The sequence below is a fragment of the Sminthopsis crassicaudata genome, chromosome 4 (assembly GCF_048593235.1).
Source record: "Sminthopsis crassicaudata isolate SCR6 chromosome 4, ASM4859323v1, whole genome shotgun sequence".
Taxonomy (NCBI): Eukaryota; Metazoa; Chordata; class Mammalia; order Dasyuromorphia; family Dasyuridae; genus Sminthopsis; species Sminthopsis crassicaudata.
The window spans coordinates 100826448-100851966 of NC_133620.1; the positions used below are offsets into that span (position 1 = coordinate 100826448).

At 38.0% G+C, this 25519-nt stretch overlaps 1 protein-coding gene across 2 annotated transcripts in view; it reads left to right on the plus strand.

Moving 5' to 3' along the window:
* Positions 1-280: 280 nt before the first annotated feature.
* Positions 281-25519, plus strand: part of NFASC (neurofascin) — a 237865-nt gene continuing 212626 nt past the window's right edge. For both annotated transcript variants that reach the window (XM_074308935.1, XM_074308924.1), the window contains exon 1: positions 281-431. In XM_074308935.1, coding sequence (XP_074165036.1) covers positions 307-431 — 125 coding nt within the window. In that variant the 5' untranslated portion in view covers positions 281-306. The remainder of the gene's footprint in view (positions 432-25519) is intronic.

The following is a 25519-nucleotide window of genomic DNA, read 5'->3' on the forward strand; positions in this document are numbered from 1 at the left end:
TCCGCGGGGTCCAGAGGAGGAGCACAGGCTTTGCGAGGGTCTCCGTCCTGCCGGAGCCGCCATTGGGCTGGGGGCAGGGCCGTGGCCCAGGTGGCAGGGGCGGGGCCAGAGCCAGGGCCAGGCCTGGAGCATCCTTATCCTCCCCGGGAGGTGCGCGCGCTCTGGCTCCGCTCAGGCCCGCTTCAGCGCGTGCCCCAGGAGGAGAAGGAAGGAAAGAGAGGAGGGAGGGGGAGGGGGCGCGCACGCAGGCTGTCGGGAGCGCGCCAGCCGGGCTCCGGGGACGCGCACGGGCTGGTCTCTGCCCTAATGCGGCTGGCGGCGAGAGGCGCTGCAGGCGTAGAAGGGGACAAGCGGTGGCCCCGGCAACCGAGGACCCTGACCGCTCCTGGACCTGAACTGGAGCCGGAGCTGGAAGCCCTGGACGAGGAGAGGTAAGGGAGCTCGGGTCCTGGAGGGCGGGAGTGCGGGATGGAATGCTGGACAGAGACAGCCCACCTCCAAGCGCTTCCCCATCCTCCTCCTCCTCCTCCATCCCGCTGTCGTCCACCTCTCCGTCAGCCTCACTAGTGTGCGCTTCCCACATGACCACTTCCCATCCTTCCATCCCTTCTTCTCCATCATCTGTACTCCTTTCATCCCCCTCCTATCTTGTCCCCTCATCCCCTCCCATAATCTCCCATCCCCCTTCCCGGCTGTCTCCCCATCCCCCTTCCTATCCGTCTTTCCATCCTCCTTGCTATCATCTCCCATCCCTCTTTCTCTCCTCCCCATCCCCCTTCTCATACTCCTCCCTATCCATCCCCCCATCCCCCTCCTATCTGGATCTCCATCACCCTTCCCATCCTTCTTCCCTCTATGATTCCACTGTTCTCTCTGATTCCGCTCTGCTCCCTTCACCTTCCCACCCCCTTCCTTTGCCCTCTCCTCCTCTCTCTTATTACTTCTTCTATTCCTTGTCTCTCTCCTCTCTCAGGTCCACACTCCTCCTCTAGGATTCCCCTCTGTTCTCTTCACCTTCCCACCCCTTCTTTAACCCTACCCTTCTCTATACATTTCTTTATTACTTCTTCTATTCCTTGTCTCTCTCCTGCTACCCCATCTCGCAGGGTCCAGTCCACAACCCTCCCTCTATTGCCCTATCTGTCACCTTCCAGCCTCCTCACTCATCGCTCTCCCTGACCTGCCTTTAACAGTTCTCTCTCTCCCACTCTGACCTCACTGTTTATGACATCCCTCTCCCATGTCTTTCTATACTCTACTCCAGTCTATCTATCACCCTTTCTAATCCATCTCTCCCTTATCTATGTTATTCTTTCCCAGTGAAGACCCCTCAACTCTCTCTCAGCTGATCCCACACTATACAACCCTTTTCATCCATTCTCTCCAGCACTCTTTTCAAAAGCAGATTGCGGCCACTTAATTTTCTTTCCTATTGCTCCATCCCTCCCTTAAACTGTCTCTTCCTTCTTTTTCCCCATCCTTGGGCCTGGACTGAGGAAGACTGAGTTTGCTTTGTTAGAGCTTTTGGCTATAACCTCCTTCCCAATGTCTGGTGCCTTCCATTGGGGTAAAGGATGGGGAATATGCTTCCCTGCTGTTTCTTCCCTGCCTCCAGGCTCTCTGTGCCAGCTGCTTTGGTTGCCTTAGAAGGCTGTTATGTTTCCTGGTTGGACTTTGTGGTGGGATAAAGTTGAATATATATAAATGGGTTGGGAGGCAAGGCAGACCATAATGGCTTTGTAGATTATACCAAGTTCTTGTTCTGAATCCTGACCTGGTAATGATGGTATAAAAGTTTCACGATTGGTTTGGTGTATTTAGTATTTTTGGAACCGGATTGTTTCCCCAACTCCAAATAGAACCATGATGCTTTTGTATGGTCCTCAGGGCTGGGAGTAGACAGAGTGCTGAATCATTTGGACTTTCATCATATGCAGTTTCTTGCTGTATACTGTCTCCATACTCTAGGCAAGATCAACTCCAAGATTTTACAGCCTCCCCAAGAAGAACATAGTGTGTGTGTGTGTGTGTGTGTGTGTGTGTGTGTGTGTGTGTGTGTGTGTCTGAAGGGAAGGGGAAAGGCCCCAACCTTTTACCATGGAAGAAATGACCACAATTCTCTCTTCTTCATCCCCTCTTATCTTTCTTATACATAGAAAATATGTCTTACCTATTCTTGTAGTCCTAGATAACTATATGAGGGAAGGGGGGAGAAGTATCAACAAGACCTTAAAGGAGACCAAGATTTGGAATTTTGAGGTCTTGGGATGATGATGATCAGACACTCAAAAGAATTGAATTGTTTGCTTTAATTCCAAAGTGCTAGACCCACAAAAGTCAAGGGACCAACTGATCATATAGAAGTCTCTATGGGGACAGAGGCGGGGAATCCAGGGGAGTTTTAGAGGTGATGAGAAGTCTGACTCATATGTCCTTTTGTTTTGATCTCCTCAGAATTCCTCTTTAGGATATGTCTTCTGGCCTCTTAACCTCCCACTTAAACTCCCACCCCTTTTGGATAGAACTGGTGCTAGGTGTGGGGGAAGAGGGGAGAAAAAGAGAAAGGACCTAACCTTAATCCTAGGCCTTAAAAACTTGGCTTGCCCTCTTTTGAACAGATTTTGAACAGAATTCTAGTGCTATAAATGGAGAATTTAGCATGACCTCTGAGGTGACACTTAACTTTTCTGGGTCCCTATTTCCTCATTTGTAACATGAGGGAGTTTAATTAAATGGCTTCTCAGTTCTCTTCTAGTTTTAAATCTCAGGTCCTGTGAGAGCAAACTGCCAACCCACAACTCTATGTGCAGCTCACCTGTGTTAGACTGAAATAGCTGAACTCCTTAAACTCCTTTATGTCTGGTACGGAGTACGGAGGGTTGACTGCTTCCTGCTTTGTATAAATAGAGAAACGAGGAATTTTCCTGAACTGGCAGAGATCTTTAAATTTATTTAGTCCAGCAAAGACCCAAAGCATGAATTTCTTTGATAGTGTCTCCAACAAGTGGTTCAGCTTCCTCTTAGAAACTGAAAGTTTTTGTAGCTTATAAATCATGAAGAATTCCCACTTGATTTGGCAAAACAGCTTATTAACCCATCCCAAAAAACAGAATGGCTAGCTGGGGGAGGTAATGAGGTCAACAATCCAAGGAAACAAACAATCATCAGATCAGAGTTCCAGTCCTCTAATTTTATTTACAAGGAAACCAAATCCTATAGAGTGGTTAAATGGCTTGCTTACTTGGGCTGGTTGATTGAGTCATGATTCTGATGGTGAAATGATTAAATATTTCAGTTTTATTTAATTGAAATTTTATTGTGTAACCTGTCATCATCTGTCCCAGCTACCTTACCTATGTCATTGACCCATCTCCTTTAGTGTTCAGAGACTGCTCTCCAAACCCACTGAGAAATCAGAACACAGAAAAAGAACCTTGTTTTGTCAACTTCATGAGTTAGTTTATTTATTTTTGCTGGGCTAGGCTGCACTGAGTTTAGCTTGAAGTTTTGCTGACACATGAGTATATAGCTTCTGTCTTAGAATTGGAGTTCCTATAGTTTGTAACTTTGAGTAACATAAAAGAGATGGGAGGGAAGCAGAGAACTCTGTCCTTTGAAATAAAAAGATGCTTAGAAAATAAAGAATGGGTGAGTTATCCCATTCTGCTGGGGGAGGGAAGTAGAGATTCAATGTTTATTCCTTACCTTTAGGCAGTAGGGGCAAACTGAAATAAAAACATATCCCTGTGAGATAAATTAACACTACCTATGCTCTATTTTATTTTTGTTTATTTTGTTAAATATTTCCCAATTACATTTTAATCTTGTCAGCTGCATTCAGCAGTTTCTTGGGATTTCTTTGCTTTAGACAGAATAGCTGAAGGCGTTGTTGGGCACTGGAACTTATGATGCCAGCAAATCAATGCTTCCACCTCCCTCTTAGGTTCTGGTATTAAATCAATGCTTCCACCTCCCTCTTAGGTTCTGGTATTAAATCAATGCTTCCACCTCCCTCTTAGGTTCTGGTATTAAATCAATGCTTCCACCTCCCTCTTAGATTCTGGTATCGTTGATGTTGTCCGGAAATGTGGGTTGGAGATATGTGCAGTGATCAGGTTATATTTGAGGTGCTACCAGACCCCTGGCTTGGCCAACTCTTGAACTAGGCATTCAGTGGTTGATGGAGCAGAGGTTTCATTGGTAAGCTTATCTGAGGGAGCACACACAAATCCAGGATGCATTTCCTGGAAGGGGCCTAGGTTTTCTACTGTTGGGATAGTGCAGCTTTGTCATTTTCAAGCACTATCTTAGTTTCTCTGAAGTAGCAGGTTTTTTTAGGACAAAATTTTTGCAACTAATATGTTCAGTACCTTCCTTCAGAGAGATCCATATTTCCTCTTTAACTCCCTCTTTTTATCTGGTTAGGACTTGGACTAAGTGCTTGGCTCTAGGCTATCCTAACTGAGTTGGGAGAACAACCCAGAAGAGATCTCATTTCATATCTCTGGATAGTTCACATAATTCTTGGAGAAGTGAAGTCCAAGTTACCTTTCTGCCCTCGGAATAGACTGGACCCTTCCCTTCTAGAGTAGGAGTCTGCTATGATCCTAGGCCAGGTGGATAGAAATGTATTCCAAGCCAAGGATGACTCTCTGTCATTTGCTCTTGGGACAAATGGTTCAGTATTATAATTGTGAGGTACATAGTAGGCACTTAATAAATAGTGATTGATTGAATCTGTCAGAATTCTGACAGATGAACAAATGTTCACATGAAGAGGCAAATGTAAGAGGTTTATTAACCTGGTGTTTGGGCAGGCAAAGTGCTAGCTCCTTTGTCCCTCTCCATGGTTGCATTCATTAGCCAAGTTTTGGTTGGGAGCCTTCTAAGCCGATCTTTGCTCTTTCTGTGATTATGTTTGAAGGAACATCTATTACTTCCTAAAGGTCTTAGAGAGCTGCCTGAAGCTCAGCAAAGACTTACCCATGCTCATATAGCTAGTAAGTTTTGGAGATAGGATTTGAGAACCCTCTTCTTTACACTGTCCTGCCTCTGCTTGAAGGAATAGGGAAATGGAAAACTATAAGGGTCAGACTAGCTAAGAAAGCAAGGAGTCAGTACAATATTCTTTAGTCAAATCTAGTAGGATTCAATTTTTCTAGATTGCAGAGATATACAAATATAGCTCTTTAGGACCTTACAATCTAAAATAAAATAGGATAATATTTAAGTATATAAATATAACCAGTAGAAAGTGCCATAGAAAGATAAAAGAGCAATTCATGCAGAATACTATGGGAAATGTAAAGAAAGAGTATACTTTCACCTGGCAGTGAGTAAAAGGGGTCTAGGGAAGGTGTCATGGAAGAAGTACTAACTGATTTGGACCTTGACAAAATGGAAAGACTTCAGTAGATAGAGGGAATTGGGGTGAGGGAGTTCATTCTAGGTCTGGGGAAAGTTGTGAATAGGAAAGGAATGTGGGAATTAGAATAATTGACTTTGGCTAGGATGTAAAATATGCTGACTGGGTAGCATAGTGAAGAGAGTGAAGTTAGAGTCAGATGAATTCAAATCCAGGCTCTGATACTTATTAGCTCTTTGACCCTATACCAGTCATTTTACGTTTTTCAGCCTCAGTTTCCTCATCTGTGAAATGGTGATAATAATAGAAAATATACCCCAGAATTATGAAGATCAAATGAGAAAATCTAAAGTGCTTTGCAAATTTTAATGTGTTATTTAAATGCTTGCTTCTATTATGGAGTAAATTCTAAGTGTCCCTCCATTTGGGGATACAAAATTAGTCCCCTTAATCCCTTATAAAGAGTTATAATCTAATTGGGGAAGATACATTGAAACATTTTCCTGAAGGGTACCTGAATGAAGGAGGCACTTGACCTTTCTGAAACAAGAGACCACAAAGAACAGAAAAGAATGGAATGCTGAATTGGGAGGAACTGCCTACAAGGGCTATTAGAGTTTTTTAGGAATTGTAAAGAGAAGGCTTCATGGAGGAGTTGGGACGACGGTGGATAGCATTTATACAGGTAGAGAGAAGGGCATTCCTAGTAAAGGCAAACACTCTGAAGCTATGTTAGAGGTGAGAAAAAGCTTGAATATAGGATCTCAGCTTTGAAAAGGATCTTAGGAGTTAGTCCAATCTCACACCAAAGGCAGGCATCTTTTCTACTACATCACTGATGGATGGCCATCTAGCTCCATCTCTTCAAATATTAACAGTTATAAGGAGATCACTACCTCATAAAGCAGCTTATTTAATAGTTAGACAATTCTCATTGTTAGATCTTTTGTATATTGAGCCAAAATTTTGGTCTCAATTCCTCTTGGGCTACACAGAATATTCATCTTGCACATGACAACACTTTGGCTATTTGAAAGCATTGCTCTTATCTTACTCTTTCCCCCACCCCAAAAAGTCTTCCTCTAGTATAATCCAACATCCTCAGGTCTTATTTCGATTTATTCATTACAATCCTAGTCACCCACCTCTGGACTTAATTTCCCTTTTCATGAAAGGTTGAAACCCTTATAAAAGGTTTAGGAGGTTATCCCTCCTACCTAGGATATACAGAATTGAACATAGTATTTTGAATGTTCTGACTAGAACAAAGAACAGAGGGATCAACCCATCACTTCCCTGGATCCAAGGATTACCTTCCTTGTAATGTAACTCAATATTGCATTAGCTTTTTTGTTGTTGTTGTTGTTTGCTTTTCAGTCAAGCTGCACTGTTGGCTCATGCTGAATCTGAAGTCAGCAAACTCTTCAAGTTCTTTTTTCACCTAAAGTGTGATTGATTAGCCAGGTCTCCCACTTATCGGGGTGGTTTTGTAACTTATTGAAAACGATCCTGTTTCACTTATTATCACCATCTTCCTTCTCCCAATTTTTCCTATTCACTATGGCATACAGGGAAAGTACTTCATTCTAGGTCTTGGAGCCTACATTCTTATTCTATCTCTAACTAAATCATATCCACCTTTGATGGATCTTAAGAAAGTCCCTGACTCTTTATGAACTTCAGGCTTTCCTTCTGTATAATGAAAAAAGTAATGATTTCCTTGTCACCGAAAATTTTCAAGCAAGTAGGTGGTCACTTCTCAGAGATCTGAGGGAGGAAATCATACTTCCAAAAAGCATAGTCCAAGTATATCATGAGCCCTTTGGGTAGTCTGATTAAGCCAGATTGATGGCTTTAAATGGTTTAATTTGATTGATTTTAAAATTCAATTTAAATTTATTTAAAATTTAAAACAATTGAATGAAATGCTAAATTTCAGTTAAAAGTGAATGAAAATAAAGATGTAGTATTTTTTGTATGTTTTTTGTTTTCCCAATTCAGTTTATGGAATTCTTGAAATCTGTCCTAAAACTAAAGTTAAAAACCTCTGACCTAAAATAGTTCTATGATTTTAAAATATTTTCTATCTCCTCTTCCATCCTACACATTGTATTTCATGATAATCCTTATTTCTCTTTTCTTCCCTTTCATTCAAAAAAAGAAGATAAAAGTGCCCTGGGATATTATAGTAAGGGTCCTGGTGACATCATTCCCTCCCCCAGTCCCCTCCTCCAGGAAGCAGCTGCTTTAGCATCTGTCTCCTCTTCCTTCACCTGCTCCTTTTTACTTCTCTTCCGCTGCCCCTCCCTGAATCCGCCCCTCCCCACAGCCACCCTGGCAGCCCCTCACTTTATCATTATGATGCTAATTGTGTTGTTGATTTTTCCAGATCCTGGAAAGAAAGCCCCAATCTGTTCTAATGAATTTAATTAGAGAGGGGCTTGGAGGTCCTCAGAACCTCTTACCAGGATCACAATAAACAGAGTTAAAGAGATAAACAGGCGCCCTCCCCGTTTTCCCCCCAGTTCCCTCCAACCCCAATCAGGGCCAAGCTGCCAGAGTTTCTGGGCTAGCTGATTTGTCTCCTGGGAAAAGAGGATCCTGGCCCTGTGCAGAACTGAGGTTTAATATCTTCCTTCAGATTGCTGTCTATCTTGTACATGATCCCATCTAGCCTCATGTTCTAGATCTTCTACCTTTGTTTTGTGTCTTATTCCCAGACCAGCTCTCTGGTGATGAAGAGGAAGGACCATGGTGGGCCTTCTAAGCAAACTTGTTTTCAGTTATCCTTACCATCAGCAACAATTATTTATTGAGTACCTACTGTGGATAGAGCTCTAGCTGCTGGGGGTGGGGTGGATGACAGTGCTAATTTTAGTGGGGGAAAAAAGAATAGTAACATAAAGCAGTATAGTAACATGAAACATAATAGTAACATAAAGCAATATAAAACTTAAGTACCCCAAAATGGTATAGACAGTAAATGTTGCTTGCCTTTCATTCTCGAAGAGGACCATGACATCAGGGAAGTGATGCCAGAATCGGATTTAAATGAGGGAGGGCAGTGAAAAATCGCCAACCTCACTTTCTCCTCTGAAGCCTTGTAGCTGGATCTAGTGGTAAGATATAGATTGAGATGACTGGAGATGGTCCCAGATGCAGGGGAGACTTTGGCTTTTTCAGCTAAGATCTTTTACTATAAAAATAAAGAGAACAGAAAGGACATTGTGATCTGAAGTGGGTGGGGTAGGCTTTCTAGAGCAGGTGGGACTTGGCATCCATAAAGAAAGAGGTAGGGAAATATTTTTGGAAAGAGAAATGATATTAATGAAGTGATGAATTGTAAAGTTTTTTTGTCCCTCCCCCCAATCCCCAACATTGCCTCTAAGATTGCCTTGTATCTACTCTGGAGGTATTCTGAATATATCATATTGTCTTCATGTTGTTGTTAAAATTTGAATTCCTTGAGGAACTGTTTTTGCCTTTCTTTGTATCCCCAGGGCTAAGTACAAAATTAATATACAATAAGTGTTTAATAAATGCTTATTGACCAACTGATTGACCAGGTCAGTTAGTATAGACCAAGTTTAGGAAACACTTGTAAGATCATAGATTTAGAGTTAAGAAGTCATCTAGTCGAGCCATCTTATTTTGCAGAAGAAACTGAGAATGAGAAAGATCAATGCATCCAGGATGCATTGGGAGTAAGTGACTGAGATAGAATTTGAACCTATCTCTGACTCTAGAACCATAACTCTGAATTCCTACTATATTGTACACAGAGGTGCCAGGAGAACTGGACTTGGATGCAAAAAAATATGGGATTTTAATTCTACCTCCCTACACTTAACTTCCTTGAGTCTCAATGGCCTCATCTGTAAGATGAGTGTATTGGATCCAATGACCCTTCCAATTCCATATCTGTGGTTTCCTAGAGAGGAATGCTTTTGGCATTAGTTTTTTTTTCTTTTTGGCATTGGTTGCTAAAATGGCCAAAATGAGAAAGAGTAATCCTCAGAGCCTTCCCCCTTGGTGAGTTCCTTGTTTGAGGGTACATACACTCTTCCTTGCTAACACTAGCTAGTTTTCTTCAGTTATGTGTGTGTGTGTGTGTGTGTGTGTGTGTGTGTGTGTGTGTGTGTGTGAGTGTGAATCAGAATTAAGTGACTTGCCAAAGATTACACAGCTAGTTAGTATCAAGATCTTAGGCTGGATTTGAATTCAAGTCTTGACTCCAGGGCTGCATTTTCCTTTAGTCTTAAATTTCTTGGAACAATTTGTGGGAATTCCCAGATCTAGGGTCAATAAGTTTCATGCCTTTCTTTGCTCAGTGTATACTAATGAAAGTCCTGGGGCAGTCCATGACTGGTAACAAACATGGTCTTAGTTTCAACTCAATTAAATTTTTAAAAAATATATTAAGTTGTTTAGAAATGACCCCAGGCAGGAAGGGTACAGGGTTTCATAGATGTATCTTGAGTTGTAGAACTAACAGAGACATTATTTTTTAAAAATCAATATCATTTAAAAAAATCAATATCATTTTTATCCATTGTCACCTTGAATAAAAAGAAAAGAGAAAAACATAATTCAACATCACTACAGCCATCACTATAACCTGTAGATCCTCCCCTCTGCAAAGAGACAAAGGGAGTGCCTTCTTTTATCTTAGTCACGATTTCATAGCACTGGGGTTCAATTTTGTTTCATGTGTGTTGTTGTAGCATTATCTGATGTTTCCCTGTTTGTTTTTTCCTTACTTCCTTTTCAATCTTTCAGTCTTTCTCTTTATTTTTCATATCAACGCCTCCTTCTGGAACAATGATATTCCATTTGAAGAATTTTTTCTTTGACTCAATTTCTTATAAAAAGAAAAAAATTTCTTTTTATAAGACCCGAACTACAGAGCAACTGGTAGGGCAGCTTCTTTCATTGCTGCACTTCTGCCACCAGCCCATCTCTGGTAGAAAAGGTATTCTGATTTCTTCCTCTCCTACTACCTCTTCTTTTTGTCTTCACTATAGGGTCCCAACTTTTTTTCTATCTAGTTTACCTGAAACAGAAGTTGGGGATTTCAAAAGATAATTACTGTAATAAATATTTTACTGTTACAATTATTATTGGATCATAGAATTTAGACCTAGAACAGGACCTTTGAAGTCATCCCATAATCTCTTTAACTTACAGAAATAATAATAATTTTGGAGAGGTCTGGACTTTTAATTTCATTGTCTTGAGGGTACTTCTGATGTGGAAGCACTCTCCTCCAATACAATGCAGAATAACTATTTTTCCACAACTTTTAGTCCTAGAGAGATACTTTTAGTACTGAAATAACTTGTCTCTGCCTATACAGTTAACCTGTGTTAGAGGCAGGACTTGAACCAACTTAAAAACCTTCATTCCCATCATCCTTTATATGTTGACAATGACACACATATATAAGGAGACATATTCATTTCCCATCATAGCTCCATAAACTTTATTTTGAACTAGAAAGTGTCCCCTCCTCCTTTATAGATATGGACATTGAGGATCAGAGAGCCTAAATGATATAGTTAGGGTTACATAAAAAGACATTGTGTCTAGTAATTTAGTTGCTGTGATATGCTGCTACTCAGTAATAGGTGTCAGAATAAGCACATATGACTATTATATGTATAGAGTTTCATGCAAGATGCATCCTCACTTGTCCTATGATCAGGGCAAAGACTATAGAACTCAACTTCCTCACCTGAGAAGGAATCATCTCTGTCCCTTCTTTTGTATTTCATAGTGATGCTTTGTAGACAAATGAGATTGATGGGTAAATGTACAAGGAGGCCAAACAAATAAAAAGTCCAAGTGCTGGTGCTAGGTTAGATTTTATTTGTGGCAGGAAACCTAGATTTGGGTTGAAATTTCAAGTATATTTTTCCTTAGAGTATTCTGACTTGTGAGAACAGCCTGATTCTTATAATTTGGTACAGTCATGGATTGTGAATCTGTTTTTTTCTTCTAAGCTTTCCTAACCTGAAGTATATTAGTTAAGGAGTGAACTTGATTATATCCATTAAAAGGTAAAGGGGCAGTATCTCTCTCTGTGTCTCTATCTCTGTGTCTTTGCCTCTATCTTTCTGTCTCTCTCTCTCTCCTCTTTTTGTGAGTATGAGAGACAGACACACCGAGAGAGACAGACAGGCAAAAGAGAGAGAGATCTGGGAACACTCAGCTGCAGTGTATGATTTTCCAGTGACCTAAACTTTTTGAAAAATTATGTCTTTAGGCCTGTGGGAGAATTTGCTGTTGTAAAGATAAAATCTCTCATAGTTTGAGAGAGGAATTATGATAGGAGATCATCTGGAGCCTTATGGCTCTCTCCATTATCACTCTATCAGTTCCTTTTTTTTTCCTTTGGGTTTCTTTTTTTCTTAAGTTTTATTGATGACTTTTGTTTTACACCATAGTTGCTTCCCAAAATACTCTTCTTTCTGAAGGATAACTGAATCCTTGAAATAAAGAAAAATAGTTACATACACAGACGTACATACAACAACATCAAATATGGTGACTATATATGATACTCATGCAATAGTCTTCCTTAGCAGTCTCTAGCCTCTCTTTTCAATAGAGGCAAATATGTTTTATATGTCTTCTCAATGATCATTACTGTTTTTTCTACTACTTAGTGTTCAGTTTCACTTTTTTGTGTTCTTTTTATTTATGTTCTAATGGATACTTGGTGTATTCTTTTTGTTCTTATTTTATTTTGCAGCAGTTCATACAGATCTCCTTTCCCCCTAAATCTTTATATGCATAAATTTTTTTTACTGAACAATAATATTCAGTTACATTCACCATCATTTTTTTAGCCATTGCCCAAATTTATATCTACCCATTTTGTTTCTAGTTCTTTGATACCACAACACATACTTTAATGAATATTTCTTAACAGCCAAAATGCATTTATTAAATGCTTACTTTGTGCCCCACCTTTTTTGACCATCAGTGGGATTGCTGGATATGAACAGTTTAAGTAAATTTTCTTTTCTTGTGGTATCCCTTCAAAATCTACCTTGTATTTATCTTTTATGTGTGTATACACATATATGAGCATATATATTCACTTTCATACTATGTATGTATATCTAGGAATGTAGAGAAAAACCTGAAGTCTCTCTCTACAAATATACTAAGCTCCTAGTTTCTGCAGAGGGCCTCCACATTAGAATTCAAGTTCCGTTGTGGGTAGAAATGGTTTTACTTTTGTCTTTGGATCTTTAGTGCTTGGTACAGTGCCTGGCACATAGTAAGCACTTAATAAATGTTTATTAATTGATTGATTTCCATCTTGCTGTGATTTTTATGTTTCACTACTCTTTCTTGGTTCTATTCCTCCTTTCTTCCTTTGAATGCTCTTTAATGCTTTCTGTGTTCAGCACTACATTCTATGCCGAAGGAGGCTAGAAGAAATGTTAGATTAAATTCATGCCCTTGAGAAGCTTATAGTCTAATTGGAACAATGATTCATACTCATAAAACTATTATTAAACAGACAAAGTTTTGTCTAAAATACTTTGTAAAACATAATTCCCTATTCAGGGTGTCATATCAACCTCCACATCAGCCCTGGGACCATTCCATCCCTTCTTTTTAGTTTTGATCCATCCTGGTAGCTTGAAGCTCTTAAGTGTTTAGTGCCCCATCCACTTTCTACCCTCCCTCTCTCTGGGTTTCTTTTTTTCTTCTTAAGATCATCACCACTACATGAATACCCTTTGGATGTTCACTCCTATTTCTCTTTTCCCCTCTGATCTTTCCTGCTTTTCCCTGCCTCTACACTAAGTGCCTCTACTGATTGATTACATCAGGATTAGTCTAATATAACAATGTATCTGCATGAAGACAAATCTTGTCCAACAGCATATATATAAAAATAATTTATTTTAAGCAAAGGAATATAGACAAAGAATACTCTTAAGACTATACTAGTCCTTATTAGCACTTATGGAAGGTAGAGTAGGCTTTACGTAATTATAAGACAGACCACCAATAAAATAATAAAGTAAAGTAATAAGTTTTACTTGTAAGAAGTAGGTGGTAAAGTAGATAGGTTATTGGACCTAGAGTCAGAAAGATATGAATTCAAATCCAGCTTCACATTTAGCTGTGTGACCTTGTGTTAGTCACTTCAGTTTCCTTCTCTATAAAATGGGATAACAATAGTACCTACTTCCCAGCAATGTTGTGAAGATAAAATGTGATGATATTTATTTATAAAATGCTTTGGAATCAATAAGATACTATATAAATTATAACTATTTCATAGTATGTATTAACTCATACTAGAGGATAAAATAAAATACTGAGGGGTGGGAAACATGGTAGGAGTGGGACCGAGAAAGTAAGACTATAATCAGAAAAACCGCTGGATTCTTAAGTGGGCTGAATTTGGGGCCACCAAGAAAGGAAGAGGGGTCTTTTGTAGAGAATGACCTTAGGTTCAGTGACCCAATTCTGTCAAATTTTCCATTAGTCCTCTTAGTTGGTATAAAATACTAAAATCACTGTTTTCTTTCTACCAGCTTACCTGAATGAGGCTGTCAAAGAATTTGGGTTTTACATGGAAGAGATAGTCTTTCTCTTATATGAAACTGATTAATTTTCTATCTCTGATGTCACAGGCAGTAAGGTGTCAGATATTAATTGAAGAGGTCCCAAATGAACCAAAAAATGAACAAAATCACAACGTATACAAGTTTCCAGAAAAAATGCAGAGCAGAGTTTAGAGAGGGGAGGCACAGCCATTATCCTGAGCAGAGGCAGATTGCTACATATGAACCTTATGGATCATAAAGTAGCCCCAAAGCGCTAGATTCTTTGGATGAACCTAAGAAATTTGGAAAAGAGGAAGTTAAATATAAGCTGTAGCAGCAAACTACATGAAGAAAGTGGTCCTTTAGCATTATCTTGAAGGCTAAATTGGATGGGGTAGACGTCTGAAATAGAGGGAACATAAATGAAGTCTTGAAGCAATAAAACAATATGGCATATTTAGGGAACAGTAAGGAAACTGTCCTAACTTGAGCAGTGGTTTGTATCATCAGAAAACAAGGCAACTGATAAGCATTTATAAAGTACCTGAAGTGGAGAGCCAGTAAGTTGAGTATAGGCATGACATCACAGAGTTTAGGGTTTCAAAGAACTTTAGTGGAGATTTTAGTCTAATATATACCATAAGAAGAATGCCTTCTTCAAGAGATCAAACTAGTTTTTGCTTGAAGGATTCCAGTGAAAGAGAATTTATTACTTATCAAGTAATAAATTTGACCATTCCATTTTTGTGATGCATATTGTGTGATTTCATGCCCTCCATTTCTTCTTTGTTGACGATACCTATCACTTCTAGTTTGGCATTTGGAATTGAGCAGAACAAGTATGATCTCTTTTTTAAAATAATTCTTCAAATACTAGAAGCTAGCTATCATGCCCCATGTATCCACCCCAAACTCCTTTTCCCCAGTCTTTTCTTCTTCATTTCCTTCAATTGATCCTCAATTGATACAAATGAACTCAAGATCCTTCATCCTGGTTGCTGTCCTCTGACTTAACAGTGTTCTTAAAATATAGGGTTGAAAATAATATTTCAAATATGATCAGACCAGGACAGAATACAGTAAAGCTTTCATCTCCATCATCCTCCAGGATACTGTGCCTCTTTTAATTCAGCTGAAGATTGCTTTATCTTTCACTGTATAAAAGTAGTTTTTAGGAATATTGATTTCATTCTTTTTGTCCATTAGCAAGGTTTTTTCCCTTGCTGGGTATGCCCTCCCTTTGAAATCAGAGTCATTGGTATTAAGTCAAGTTGATTAGGAAACCTCTGCACAGGCACCTCCTGGAAACTGAAAACAAAACTAGTGGGTGAATTTGGGAGGTTGGTGGGTTGGAGCTTTTCAAGGCTCCAGAGGGGAGCTTGGTTGCTGTCCAGGGTTCTGAAACAGACCCAGTGTGAAAGCCCTTCCCCCCCAGCTTTGTACAGTGTTAAGGGCAGAGAGTTAGGGAAATATGTCAGCACCTTCAAATGAAATTTGGAGGCAAATTTTGAGCTGTTTTCAAGTATCTAAAAGGGTTTTCATGGATAAGATTTGTTTTGCTTAGCTCCAGAGCTCAGAATAAACATTGTAAAGATGCAGATTTCAGCTCATTATGAGGAAAAATCAACAGAGTTGTTTTTTAAATTATTTTATTTAAGTCACTTCACATCTTTTGATCTCATTTTTCTCATCTATAATATAAGTGTATTAGACTAGATGATATTAAAGGCCTTCAATAGCTTTAAATCTTCAGATATTGAAAGGTAGTGAGATTCTTCCAGTTCTGACAGTCTTCAAGTGGAGGCTGGATGACCACTTGAAAGGGATGCTGTGGAAAGGGGAACCTGTTCAGGTTTGGATTGTGATAGAAAATCTTTGATATTCTATTACTTTTTAAAATAATGTTTTTTTCAATTACATGTAATGATTGATTTTAACATTCATTACTTTAAAAATTGAGTTCCAAATTTTCTCCCTCCCTTACCTTCCCCATCTCTAAAACAATAAGCAATTTGATATAGATTATTTTTGTGCAGACATGTAAAATATATTTCCATATTAGTCATGTGGTGAAAGAAAAAATAGACCAAAAGGAAAAAATCATGCAAAAACAAAAAAGTAAAAATAATATACTTGGATCTGTATTCAGACTCTGTCTGATATTCTATTACTCGGGAAAAAGTAGATAATTTGCAGTTCCTTCATCTGTAAAATGAGGGTGTTGGACTAAATGATCTTGAAATCCCCTTCTAGGTCTAAATCAAATTATCTAGTAGTCTTAAAGTTACAATAAATAACTGTTTTATTGTGATGATTCAAGGGATAGTTTTAAGGTTTGTTTGTCTGTGAGAAAGAAGGAAAAACTTGGAAGGAAGTCATTAGGGAGAAGCTTAGTATATGTAAACATGTACACTAAGATTCCTGATTTAAATTCTTGGTTTTTCCAAGCTTACAATCTCACAATTTATTCAGATAGTAGGACATAGTTGAAAAAACACTGAAATTTGAAGTCTTGGGAGTTAACTCCAACATATATATATATATATATATATATATATATGTATGTATATATATGTATGTATATATATGTATATATATACATATACATATATCAGTTATAATTATATTGTTCAGTTCTTCATACCCTTAGAGAAAATGAGAATTTTTCAGCTAAGTCTCAAAAGAAGGACAATAGCTGAAGTCAACTCTCCACTTTGGCTTATAATTAAATCCTTGCCCTTTTCCTTTTAGATGCACATCTTTTTCCCCTCAAACTTTTTTCTCCTTGTTGTGAAGTGGAGTTTTAAATGGCACGTGTTTGGCAGGTCTAAGGCAGCAAGACCCCTGCTGATGCCTGTTTGAAAATTCCTGCTTGGCTCTGATTTTTGCCCTGGTTCTCTTGTCCTCACAATTAGGAGCTCAGTGTGCACAGCACTGCAGCGTTCTTTCAAGGACAGAGAGAGGCCTCCTCAGTGGCTGGCTAGGGTCCCAGTGACTTTCTTCAGGGAGACTTGGAGCCCTGATTAAATAGAAGAGTAAGTACTTATACATAATAGAAACACTGATTTTGCAGTGAGACAGAGTGCATAAGTCTGTGGCCCACCAGGTATGTTCTTCCAGAAGAGGCTTTGGGTGGTCCTTGTAATATCCTTTATCCAATTTGCCAGCTCTGGGTATATCTGCCTTCACTATTAGTGAAGGATGCTGGGTGAGTGAGAGGAGCAGTGAAAATGACTCTAGAACTAAAAGCCATATTTAGGGTCATATAGCTCACACAGCATTCATTTTGAGGAAACTGAGTCCATCTCTAGTAAATAGCAGAGCTGAAATTTGAACATTTCACCTTCTCCAATTTTTATGACTGTAGTAATGCTACACAATACTTTGAAAATGACCTAAGAATAGGCTGTCAATTTATAACATCAATTTGATTTGACTTAACAAATACTTGTTAGTACATTGATTATTGGCCTTGATACCTGTGAGGTGTGTCTTTTTAACATTAACTGAGCATCAGCTACACTCTTGGTTCTATATTAGGCACAATAGATGAACCACACTAGAAATAGAAGGAGCTCCTATAGATCAATCCTAGTCTAAAGGGAGGAAAAAAGTTAGCAAGGTGAAAAACACTCAGAGCCAATAAGATTAAATAAGGACAGAAATGGGAATCAGTTGTATAAAAAACTAAATACATAAGTGTTTGGAGAAGATTCTGGGGCAGGTGTGTGTTTTGTCTTTGCCTTCTCTTCAAGGCGTCTATATGGGGCTTAGCTAGTACCAGCCACCTCCATGTCTGCAGTGACAGTGCCTTCTTTTATGGTTAGTCAGGCATCTTGCTGTCCCAGTGGGGCTATGCTGAAGCTGAGATTGTGCTGAGCTGGTTTCCTGCAGGGCCAAGTGCAAATAGAGGAATGGGAGGAGAATGTGTGGCTAAGGACTTATGGGGGGAGGGGAAGGAATGGGAAGAAGCTCCTTTTTCTTTCCATTACTTAAATGGTGCCAGGACTCCAGAGTCTTACTTCAAGTTTCCTCGCAGAGTCAGCCACAAAAGGGGCTTGTTGAGACTCTAGCAGCTTTTGTACCAAGGGCCTGGTGACGTGGACCCAGATGGATGCAGTCATAGGGGAGAAAAGAGGAGAGCTTTGTGGCAAGACATCTCATCATACATCATTGTCTTGGCCATGATCTCAAGGTGCAGCCCACCTGGCAAGGAGTAGGCAGGCTGGACTTCTGTGTTGGGGTTCCTAAAGGTTCCTTAGAAAGGCTGCAAATGGAACATCTTAGAGAAGTCTACTCTTATCTTTATTTTCAGACTGATGTTCCTCCCTCATTTATCTTCCTGAGTAAATTATTAATTATATTTTCCCTTTAATCTTGTTGATTCAAGAAGATTATAAACAACTTGAGTGTTGTCTTTGTGCCAACTTCTCCTCACTACAACCCATAGCATCCATAGCATGGTGCTTTGCATGTCATAGACATTCAGTAACTCAATAAATGCTTGTTAATTGACTAACATTTGGTCTTGTTAATTCAGTGGTTCAGTGGTTGCAACATGGCTAGAAGAAAAGTTAGGTCATGGATTTGACTCCATAAATGGGTCATTTTGCTCTCTTATGAAAATAATTGGACACAAATGCTACACTGAATACTCTTAGCTCTGAGTGTTTTTCACCTTGCTAACTTTTTTCCTCCCTTTAGACTAGGATTGATCTATAGGAGCTCCTTCTATTTCTAGTGTGGTTCATCTATTGTACCCAATATAGAACCAAGAATGTAGCTGATGCTCAGTTAATGTAAAAAGACACACCTCACAGATATCAAGGGCAATAATCAATGTACTAACAAGGGAAAGTTGAGGAAAGCATGGGGATAGTTTTGTATAGCCAAACTCCATTTCTAGAGCAACTCACGAAAATCATGTCTTTATAAGTGGAAGGGATACCCATTTTATATATGGACCTGTAAATTGGAGATGAAATTCCATATGATTTGTCAGTCATTTTGCATGGAAATCCTTGGGATAACGGACTGCTGAGATCTCATTATTTCTTACAACTGACAGATTAACCGGTGGAGTCTTAGTTCCTTTTGAAGCAGGCAGATTTTTGATTATGCTTTTTTGGTTGTTTATTTTATGATCATTTGGCTTTAAAAATTTTGAGAAGAGTTGGAGAGTCATTTTATGTTTACCTGAGTGAAACTTCCCCAATTTATAAAATTCAAAATAAAAAGTTCTTCTACAATATGCCATATAGGTGTCCATATAATATCTATTTTTTAGTAAATGTATTTGTTTTTAATATACATTGCTTTTATGAATCATGTTGGGAGAGAAAAATCAGAACAAAAAGGAAAAGCCATGGGAGAGATAAAAAAAACAGAAAAAAGAAGTAAACATAGCATGTGTTCTTAGTTCTCTTTCTGGATGCAGATGACATTTTCTGTCCAATGTCTATTAGGATTGCTTTGGATCACTGAACCACTGAGAAGAACCAAGTTTTTCATAGTTGGTCATCGTACTTGTGTACAGTGCCTTACTGATTCTGCTTATTTTGCTAATATCAGTTCATATAAATCTTTCCAGGCCTTTCTAAAATCAACTTGTTCTTCACTTTTCACAGGACAATAATAATTCCATTACTTTCACATGCCACAACTTGTTCAGCCATTCCCCAATTGATGGGCACCTACTCACTTTCCAGTTCTTTGCTACCATGAAAAGAGCCGCTACAACATTTTTGTATATGTGGGTTCTTTTCCCTCCTTTATGATTTCCTTGGGGTTCAGTAATGGCACTGCTGGGTCAAAAGGTATGCACAGTTTGACAGCCCTTTGAGCATAGTTCCAAATTGCTCTCCAGAATAGTTGGATCATTTCACAACTTCACCAGCAATGTATTGGCATCCCAGTTTTCCCACATCCTCGCCAATATTTATCATTATCTTTGTCGATTAGTCAATCTGAGAGATGTGAGATGGTACCTCAGAGTATAATTTCTATTTAAATAGATCCACTGAAGAAAAACTCTCTATATTCTCAGGTAACCAATTTCAGTATTACATGGTTTTAATTGTTGAGAAATTCTTCCTCCTTTTGAGCTTAAATATTCTTCCAGACAAGGGGAGCAGCTAGTGAAAATGTCTGGAGACAAAAGATAAAGTATTGTTCAAGGAATAGTAAGGAAGCCAGTATTACTAGATGAAAGGATATATGTCGGGAAGGTAAAGAGTAAGAAAACTTACAGTACAAGGTAGGGAGAGGCTAAGTTATGAAGAATTTTGAATACCAAAGAAAAGATTTTATATTTAATCCTGTGGGTGATAGAGAACTGTTAGAGTTTGTTGAACATAGAGATAACATAGTCAGACCTGTGCTTTAAGAAAATGCTTTGGTAACTGATGGAAGATTTACTAAAGTGAGGAAAGATTTGTGGTAGGCAGATCAATCAGTAGGCTGTTGCAGTCTCTGAGATATGAGAAGGTGGGGTCAGTATTAAAGGAGAGAAGGAAGCATATTCAAGAGATGTTGTAAAGGTGAAATCAACAGGCTTGGCAAAAGATTGGTTGAGGGGTGAGAGATAATTAAGAATTAACACTTAAATTGCCAGCCTTAGGAACTGATAGAATAGTGGTGTCCTTGACAATAGTAGAGAAATTTAGAAGGGAAGAGAGTTTTGTGGGAAATATAATGAGTTCAAATGTTTAGTTTAAGAGTCTATATGACATCCTAGAGATAGGAGACTAGAGATTAGCAGAAGGATTAGTGCTGAGTTAACTGATTTGAAAGTCACCAGCACAGAGAGAATAATTGAATTCATTGGAGCAGATGAGATCACCAAATGAAGTGGTATAAAGAAAGAAAAGAAGAAGATGTAGGAAAGACCTTTGTGGAATGGAGGATGGCACATGCTGTTCTGATTTATAGAAAAAGAAAAGGATAAATTCAAATTATAGATTTAGTGTAACTGAGGAAGCATGGGACTTAAAGCCAGGAGCACCGAGGTTCAAATCCTGCCTTTCATGTGTGTAATCATGGGCATATTACTTGGAACTTAAGTTTCCTTTTGTCTAAAGTAAGGATAATAATTATACCTATCTCACAAGCTTGTTGATCAAATGAGATGTTTGCAAAATGTTTTGCAAGCTTCAAAGTACTATGTAAATGTTAGCCATCATAGTTAGTAGAGGCAAATGAATTTGAACTCATTTGGTGGGGGAAGGGGTAAAAATTCTAAAAATTAAGCACCCTGTTCAGTATTAGTGATATAAAGCAGAATAAAATGTAGTCCCTGCTTTCAAGAAGTTTATTGTCTAGTTTTTATTTCACAGAGATAGCAAGCAATACAAAATAGCTGATGAGTAGTGTCTAAAATCATAATGATATGAGAACTATTGGAATTTGGGCAAGGAAAGAGTATCATTGACTGAAATACTCAGAGAAAAATTTTCAGAGGTAGAGCTTGAGTTGGATTCAAATATAAATCTTTTGATTTCAAATCTAGTGATTGTTTTTATTTTGAAGTATTATTTTCTAAAAAAGTTTCTTTAAATTATAAGTTTAGTAATTTTTGTTGACTACAAATAAACAGAATATAAATCTAGAGAAAAAACCATGTATTTTTATTAGTGCTATTTTCTACATTCACTGCTGCCTTCTCTGGAGTTCCAGCAAATTTCAATATACCTCCCAGACCTTCTATTTTAGGTCTCAGATGGGCACTAATTAAGAATAAAGCAATTAAAAGTTAAGTGTAAAAAATGTAAAGGAAGTAATTTCCATTTCCAAATCTTAAACTGTATGATAAGGGAGTAATTATTAAATCTATCTGGTACTAGGTAAGAAATAGAACAGTGGATCAGTGGAATAGAATAGGTAGAGAATACACAGTAGTAAATGGCTGTAGTTATTACCTCATGTTTGATAAATGTAAAGATCTAAGATTTTGGGATAAGAACTCACTACTTGGTAAAAATTGCTGGGAAAACTGGAAATCACTCTAGCAGAAACTAAGTATAGACCAGCACCTTATACCATTTACAAAGATAAGGTCAAAATGAATACATGACCTAGACATAAGGGAGGTACCATAAGTAAATTAAAGGAACGATGGAACATATTAGCTATCAGATTTATGGACAAAAGATTTATGAATAAACAAGAGACAGAAAATATTGTGGGATGTGAAATGGATTTTGATTATATTAAGAAGGGCTTTTTTATTTTTTATTGTTATTATAACTTTTTATTTAAAAGATATATGCATGGGTAATTTTTCAACATTGACCCTTGCAAAACCTTCTGTTCCAACTTTTCCCTTCCTTTCCCCCACTCCCTTCCCTAGATAGTAGTCCCATACATGTTAAATATGTTAAAGTATATGTTAAGTACAATATATTTATACATATTTATACATTTATCTTGCTGCACAAGAAAAATTGGATTTAGAAATAATGTGAAAATAACCTGAGAAGGAAAACAAAAATGTAAGCAGACAATAACAGAAGGAGTAGAAATGCTATGCTGTGGACCACACTCATTTCCCATAGTTCCTTCACTGGGTGTAGCTGGTTCTCTTCATTATTGAACAGTTGGAACTGATTTGTATTATCTCATTGTTGAAGAGAGCCATGTCCATCAGAATTGATCTTTATATAGTATTGTTGTTGAAGTGTATAATGATCTCCTGGTTCTGCTCATTTTACTTAGCATCAATTCATGTAAGACCTCTCTGAAATAATTCTGCTACTAGTCATTTCTTACAGGACAATAATATTCCATAACATTCATATACCATAACTTTTTCAGCCATTCTCCAATTGATGGACATCCACTCAATTTCCAGTTTCTAGGCACTACAAAAAAGGCTGCCACAAACATTTTTGCACATATGGGTCCATTTCCAAGAAGGACTTTTTTTTTCTAAAAATGCATACAATGAAGCCAAGATTAGAAAGAAAACCAAAAATTAGGGGAAATTTTTATAGTTAGTTTCTTGGATAAAGGCCCCTATCTCAAATACTTAGAGAATTGAGTCAAATTTATAAAAATGAACCATTCCTCAATTGATAAATGGTCAAAGAATACAAATAGGCAGTTTTTGGAAGAAGAAAATAAAGCTATTTAAAATAATATGAAAAAATGCTCTAAATCATTATTGATCAGAAAAATGTAAATTAAAAGAACTCTGAGATACCATCCCATACCTATCAGATTAGCTAAAATGATAAAAGGGGGAGATGGCCAATGATGAAAGGCATGTGGAAAAACTGGGACACTAACACACTGTTGGTAGAATTATGAATTGACCCAAACATTTTGGAGAACAGTTTGTAACCATGCCCAAAAAATTCTAAAACTATGTATATACCCTTTATTTCAACTATACCACTATCAGTCTGTTTCCCAAAGTGATTGGGGGGAAAGGAAAGGAAACTGATATGTTCTAAAGTATTTATGACAGCTCTCTTTGTAGTGTCAACTAATTAGAAATTGATGAAAAACCTATTAGCTGGGGAATGGCTTGAATAAGTTATGATATATGATTGTGATGGAATAGTTTTGTGTTGTAAGACATGATGAACAAGTTTAGGGAAAAAAACATGGAAAGAGTTGCATGAAATAATGGAGAGTGAAATGAGCAGATCCAAAAGAATGCTGTATACAGTAACAGCAATATTGTTGCAACTGTAAATGGCTGAGCTATTCTGTGTAATGGGATCATTCATATCAGTCATAAAAGATTTATGAAAGAAAATGCCATCCATCTCTAGAGAAAGAACTGAAATGTGGAAATATGTATTGTATGGTTCCATATATATATCAGATGTTGTCTTTTCTAATACACAGTAGAAAGAGAGAGAGGGAGACAACTTAGAACTCAAAGTGTAACAAAAAACAAAAATAAGAGTTAAGTACTGCATTCCTGAGTGAATAGAGGGGCTCCCTATCCTCTAGAATGATGTATTCCAGGTCAGGTAGCCCTAGGACATTATATAACACATGACCTTCACTACAACTATAAGCCCAGTGGAATCTGTTCCAAGTTCTGATGTCAAGAGGCATAGGATTCAGTTGTCAAGCAAGCCTAGGAATCAATTTTCTTTCCCCATTGACCATGAGCTGGGGAGTCACTTATTTATTGATTATTCTATGCTGGCTAGATCTTCAGGATATTATCTAAATACAGTTGATACCAACCTAACCTCTGGCCTAAGAGAAGTTCTAGGGGTGCTAAAGGAAGAACTGAGAATGTCAAACTTTTCAGAGGAAGCTTTGTGTTTCCATCTGGACCTTTTCTTAAGATAAGCACAATTCAGTGCAAACCATTCTGATCAGTTAACATTTATTAAACAGTTATTTTGTGCCAGGTGTTGTGCTTGGCAAAAACAAAACTACCTGCCCTCGTTGAGTTTACATTCTATTGGAGAAGACATCTACACACATAAGTGTATATGTGTATATACAACATATATTATAAAAATGTATATAGACACATTACATATGTATGTGTATGTATATATAATTGTCTATGTAGTATATATATATATATATATACACATGTATATATGTATATATATGTGGATAAGTATGTTTATGTGTATATATATATATATAGAGAGAGAGAGAGAGACAGACAGACAGACAGACAGAAAGACAGATAGGGAGAGAGAAATAGAGAGACACAGAGACAGATAGACAGGGAGAATTTCATGTAAGAGATGACATTTGAGTTGAGGCAGAGGTAAAGATGGAGTTCATTTCAAGCATGGGGAACATACAGTGTAAAGAAACACAAGAAGACCAGTGTGAGGTCCTCTGGTCATGATTTGCTTTGACAGTCTTCTGGATTTGAAGTTGCCAACAAAGGTCCTCATGACCACAGCCATATTGGGAAAAATAGCAGTTTGGGCCTTCTTCAGAACAACAACAATGTTAGCTAACCATTCCCAAAAAGAGAAGCTCTCTGATAATGAGGAGTTTGTATGTCTTAGAACCCTGGAAGGATCATGATCATCTAATCCAAACCCCTCATTTAGTGGAGAATGCTGAGGCTTAGAGAAGACCTTAGTCAAGGAACAATTTCTCTAAGATCTCATCCCTCATTACTAAAATTAGGGGGTTGAACTACATGACCTGACATTTTTTCTAATTCTAAATGAATGATCCAAGGCATTCAGAGCATGGTAGTTTTCAAGACACTTATGGGGGAAAGAGGGAGTAAATAGAGAATTGTGTTTGGAACAAAGAGATGACCTAGACCCAATATTTACTATCTTGAGAAAGTGGACACATTATTGACTCTCTCTGAACTTGTAGCCCAGTGCCACTAATCCTACTTACCCCAGCTGTCATTCAATGAAGAGCTCCATGATCCTTTGGGTGAAACCTTAAAGAGCAAACCTTCTAGAACTCTTGTAGAATATGAGTTTCTTGAGAGTGAGAACTGATTTGCTTTTCTATTTACTTTGCATATAGCAAGCAAGCATTTAACAAATACAAAAATTGGTATGACTAATAATTGTAAAATCTACCTCAAGTTTTTCCTCCCTGTAAACTAATTGTGGTAGGAAAC